The sequence below is a fragment of the Rhododendron vialii genome, chromosome 8a (assembly GCF_030253575.1).
Source record: "Rhododendron vialii isolate Sample 1 chromosome 8a, ASM3025357v1".
Lineage (NCBI taxonomy): Eukaryota > Viridiplantae > Streptophyta > Magnoliopsida > Ericales > Ericaceae > Rhododendron > Rhododendron vialii.
Window position 1 is genome coordinate 17,504,404 of NC_080564.1, and position 5,597 is coordinate 17,510,000.

Consider the following 5,597-nt stretch of genomic DNA (forward strand, 5'->3'; position numbering starts at 1 on the left):
TTACGGTTTGCACGAGAGGGGATCAGAGAATACGACTTGGAGATCACGAAGTAGAGCACCATCACGGCGCAGAGAAGGAAAATTAGGAGAAATCATTATTCATTTTCTTTCGTAAGCTGTTTTAATGGAGTTTTATCTTTACACGTGTTTATATGTTTTGACTCCATGAGCGGCTAAACTCTTAAACTAGGGTTGAGGATGAAGCCCCGTTAACGATTATTATTTATATATTCATGAGATTTGATTTTATCTGAATATGTGGTTTGATTTTGATTAAATTGTTCTTACTCCAAATCAATTGTTAGGGATAAATTCTGGATATGAGTTCAATCATGTTTTTCTCATGATTTGGAATTGTCTTTACCATTGAATGCTGGATTTTCATTGTTAACTATAATACTGGATATTTATTGTGATTTGTTAAAAGCGGATATAATTAATGATTTGGTTTTATACTTGCGAGAGGAGAGGAACAAACATTAGATTTTTTGATGAACTTTCACGATGATATTTTCCGTGGTAACAGAATTAGCTTTCAGATTATCATGAAGAAATTTAGGGTAAAGTCAACGATCATGAATATATAATGATATGAGTTAATGGGTGTGGATTCCGAAACCCTAGTATTTTCACCTTTGATTAAAAGGAAGCTTTAATTTTCTCGTCTTGGATAATTTGATTCATTGTTTTTACTTTTCACTTTTAGTTTAAAAATCAATCACAACTTTTGTCAACTAGGTTAGGGTTTAATCGGTTTAAGTTACTTATTTTTCCTAGAAAAATCATAAGTCCCTGTGGGTTCGACCTCACTCTTGCATTGCTATACTTCGGTACGATTCGTGCGCTTGCGAGTACATTAAAATTTCACACCACTTTTCTAGTGGCCTCCGGCCCTCCACCATATGGTAATTAGATGAGAAAGAACTAGAAAGGATTTGAAAGAGAAATAGTTTACGTCACAAAGGTGAAGAGAGGAAAACGATGGAGAGAAAGTGGAACCGGAACATGTAAAGAAAGAGAGAAAATATAGAGAGGTAAAAGAGAAAGGGAAGAACACCTGCATAGAGAGGCTCAAAATGTCCCCCAACTGAAAATGTCGTGGTCCTGGAGAAAGTTGTCATGGCATTAGAGCCACCCTTACACAAACAGTTGTACAAATTCATATCAACAATGCTATAACTACACATAAATACTTACATACACTCACAAGGGGGGTGGACCCTACACACTGGATGTGTTCAGTGTGTGGGGCCACTCTTTTTGTGAGTATGTATTTATGTGTAGTTGTAAAATTATTGAATTCCTATTGAGGCTTACATACTACACTTTTAGTGATTTATAGAAATGACCCTCCTAGTTTCATCAAAATCTCATTTTCGTCCTCAAAGTATCAATTATAACTTTTTTGTCTTTAAGTTTGATTTTCGTATCAAATTGGTCAAATTTATAATTGTTGTCAGCCAAGCTGAACGGAAAAATTAAATTGATGGCAGTTTGGACGTTGCAGTTTGTACCAAGTTTGTCCAATTGATGACGTCTGCCCTCAATTTGATTTTTTCCTTCCAGTTTGATTGATAGACGTTATCAATTGGATCAACTTGATACGAAAATCAAACTTAGAGGTCAAAAGAGTTGCAATTAATATTTGAAGGACGAAAATGAGGCTCGGATAAAACTAGGAGGACCATTCTATAAATTTCCTTAAAAAATATGAATGCGCATGTTTGTGGCTGTATAGCAATTGTTCAACAAATTCCCAAATTTTGATCGATGGATTCGTGCCTTCATTTTACTGTCTCACGTCTCCCCATACAATAATTCTCAAACTACACATACTTACACAAATTCTCTCACATCGAATATGGGATCCATACGTCTAGTGTGTGGGTCCCATATTTGATGTGAGAGAGTTTGTGTAATTGTGTATGTAAGTGGGTGCAGTAGCAGCATACTTGCTCCCCATATATGCTGCTTCTTTAATCCAACACTGCGCGCTCCCTCTCTCGGACCGAGATGCCCTGTCCGACCCCAATCCGGACAAAAACCTGTCCCACTCCTCTCGGTCGTTGATCTCGCATATCAACGGCTAAGATGTGCCGGACACTTTATGCTCTAAAACGACGTCATTTTTGCTCGACACATCTCTACCGTTGATTTGCGGGATCAACGGCCGAGACGAATGGGACAGGCCCCTGTCCGGGTTGGGTCGGACAGGGGATCCGGGTCCCTCTCTCTCGCTCTCTCTCTCTCTCGTTTTGGTGAAAAAATCCAGCACCGCTCTCTTTATCCACAAAACCCCAAATCACGACGGAATTTAGTCGACTGTTGCTTGTTTTCCTATTACACAACACAACAGAAGCTGTACCTATTCCTTCCTTCTGCGCTTGTGTTTCAACGCGTGTAATCTCAGCTGGGAATCGATTTCGTTTTAAGGTAATAAAACTGTGAAATCGGTTTGCTCTGTGCTCTGCATAAATTGTCGAAAAATTTGACACTTGAAGTTTCCTGGAAAAGGTGAAGTTGTAGAAATTACAAGTATCAGTGGCAAAGCCTGGTAATTGGTATTGGATGCGAGGTCGTCGTTTGATTGCGAAATTTTTACTTGGGTTTTGTGTGGTTAGGAATTTGGCATGATGGTTTTCGTGAAAAGTTCGGTGTATTTGGGGATTGGGTAATTGGGATTGGGTGAGAGGTGTTTGATGAGTATCGTGTGAGGGGTTTTATCAACTTTTTGATCAAGGTTGTTATGGATGACTGGAAAGTTTGATTCGTTTGCATTTGTGTTTGGAAGAGGAGAGATATTGGAGATGGCTATGGTGAGCAAAACCAGAAATATGCTTGAAGGTTTGGTAAGAGAAGGATCATTCAAATGGTTGATCAAAACTCGGACTTCTTTCAATGAAGAGTTCGAGGAGATGAGAAGTTCTCCTTCAGCTGGAAGGAACTGGATACCAGAACTCTCCCCTGTGGCAAATATAGTACTTCGTAGATGCTCAAAGTAAGTTGCGGCAATGCATATTATACTCTTTTTTGTTTTCCAGTTTTCCGTAATCTTGGACTTACATTTTATTGGGTAACTTAGAGATTATTGCAGAAACACGGTTCTCTATGTTTAATAAAATGTAGTTTTATAGTGTCGTTGCTCGCTGGACAAAAATTTACAACATTTGGGCCATATTTGATTGACCAGACATGTAGTTAGGGGATTTGTAGTCTCATAGGATGAGCAATCCCACTGGATTAATGGCGTGGGTATTAATAGTACCATGGCATTGAATATTCCAGTTTTGTTAAAGAAATGGAACTGCATTTCCAGAATCAATCCAATCCCATATCTAATCCAGTCAATCAAATGTGCACTTAGTTTTTGCATGTCGATTATTCTGTATGGTGATACTAATAGATGTAATTGTGAACAACCCTCCCACATATGGATGCAGAATCCTAGGCATTTCTGTGGGTGAACTTCGAGAAAACTTTGATGCAGAGGCTTCGGACTCTACAAAGCATCCATCACGTTATGCTAGGAACATTTTGGAGTATTGTTGTTTCAGGGCTCTTGCTTTGTCTACGCAAGTGGTAGGTTATTTGGAAGACAAAAGGTTCCGACGGCTAACATTTGACATGATGCTTGCTTGGGAGTTTCCAGCTGCTTCCAGCCAACCACTTATCAATGTATGTTTTAATTTTTCAATTTAACATCTTGCTTTTATGTTGAGACGGATTACATACCTCTATAATTGCCTGAAAGCACACAATTTCCATAATATAGCAAAAGCCACCCGAATTTTACACCTTTCCATCTTCAGGTCTCCTTCTTTTGGTATTAGCTCTTTCCTAGACGCTCAACCACAAAGATAGTGCTTTAATGTGCCTTTTGACATTGTTCTTTTGCTCTTGCGGTGCTTGTCTATGTTGCAGATGGATGAGGATGTAACAGTTGGGGTAGAGGCCTTTTCTAGAATTGCCCCTGCTGTTCCTATCATTTCCAATGTGATTATCAGTGATAATCTTTTCGAGGTGCTTACAGCATCAACTGATGGTCGGCTTCAGTTTTCTGTCTATGAGAAGTATCTAACTGGATTAGAGAGGTCAGTAGTTTCCTCTCTGGTATATTGTTTTTAAACTGCTTCTTAATGGTGGTGTGATGTTGTCAAGGTTTTCTTTATTTAAGGAAATATTTTTGGTATTGCTTTCTTTATTCTATTGAACAGCTTGTGAATTTGTTTCAAATTTACCAGTTAGTCATTTGGTTCAAAATTGATCTGTTAATTAATTGTATAATACCTTGTTCATTTCCATTAGCTTATATACTGAGATATTCATAAGATAAATGGAGGCAGACTTACCCTGGAATCTTGGTTATCTGTTCATAATCTTTGTATTTTTCATTTTTTCTGGAATCTACACAATCTATGAGGGTATTAATGTTATTTGGTCAATGTAACAACTAGCATGCCATAGGTGTTCAAACCCGCCCCTTCATATCATCATGCGAGCTGACTCTTCTATCTCGAGATTAGAAATATCATTGAACACTTAAAAAAAACTTTCTTGATTGGAGCCACATGTGAGAAAACAAGTTGAGGGCCCTGCCAATCATCTTCTCAATGTGTCATTGGTAGAGCTCTTTGGGTTATAGGTTACCTTGTTCGGGGTAAATTGAGTTTTCTATACAAGTGAGGTTGACCGTATTTGTTAGTGGAAAGCTATGAAGCATGGGTACTTCTAGATGAGAGTTGTATCTGTACTTCTAGATACTGATAATCCTTGGATACTCGTGATACTAATGCCAATGTTATCTGCAATATACAAATTAGTTCTTACTCCCAATTTGTTTGTCCAATCTTGGAGTTCCAACTTATTAAGGATACACAATGATTACATTACACTAAAAAAGGTTTGAGTTTCCAAAAATGCCCTTCACTTTTTTGGTATTTAATGGGATTGCACTTTCCCCAATACATGATTTTTGAAAAGTGAAAGGGCATTGAGAAAATTTTCCAAGTCAACTTGTAGTTGGACAAACAATTTGGGACATGTTAAAGTCAAAAAGTAGACAAACAAATCGGGATGGAGGGAGTATTTAACATATCCTAACTGTACCCGTATTCTATTTTCTAATATTTTCTTGCATCCTCATATACCCATTGCACTGTGTCGTGTATTGTTATCCATGCTTCATAGTTGAAAAGGGGGTTGAGTTGGGAAGAGAAGCAAGTGGCTTGTTTCCTCACTTCCTTGGGCATTATGCGATTGGTTTGGGGAGTTGTCTTGGCAGAATCTTTAGGTACAAGTTGCAGAAACAAGGGCCTCACCGGTCAGAATGAATTCCTTCTACAACTTCCGCCTAAGCACCACAACCAAGGATAAAAACGTAGCACCTGTTGCTATGGTTAAGTATGGTTCCAAGCTTTCATGAACTTTTGATCATGGTTAGGTTTACAAATTGAGGCTTATGCAAATCGTAGTAAACGAAGCATATGGTTCCCCAAATTAGAATTTAAGTTTCACTTCGTTTAGAAAGAGTCTTGGAATCAGATGAAATTGCCACTTCTGCCTGGATAGCCTCTCTACTCATTGCCAATTGGTTTCGA

The 5,597-nt window shown here is 38.2% G+C and overlaps 1 protein-coding gene across 2 annotated transcripts in view; it reads left to right on the forward strand.

Annotated features, from left to right (window-relative positions):
* The first annotated feature begins 1,962 nt into the window (after positions 1-1,962).
* The window catches only part of LOC131335967 (uncharacterized), a 21,504-nt gene continuing 17,869 nt past the window's right edge, over positions 1,963-5,597 (forward strand). The window contains exons 1-4 of one of the 2 annotated variants that reach the window (XM_058371545.1): positions 2,238-2,433; positions 2,792-2,998; positions 3,441-3,675; positions 3,922-4,091. In XM_058371545.1, the coding sequence (XP_058227528.1) occupies positions 2,808-2,998; positions 3,441-3,675; positions 3,922-4,091 (596 nt within the window). In that variant the 5' untranslated portion in view covers positions 2,238-2,433; positions 2,792-2,807. Of the gene's footprint in view, positions 2,999-3,440; positions 3,676-3,921; positions 4,092-5,597 lie in introns of both variants that reach the window. The other variant, XM_058371544.1, reaches the window with a different exon arrangement.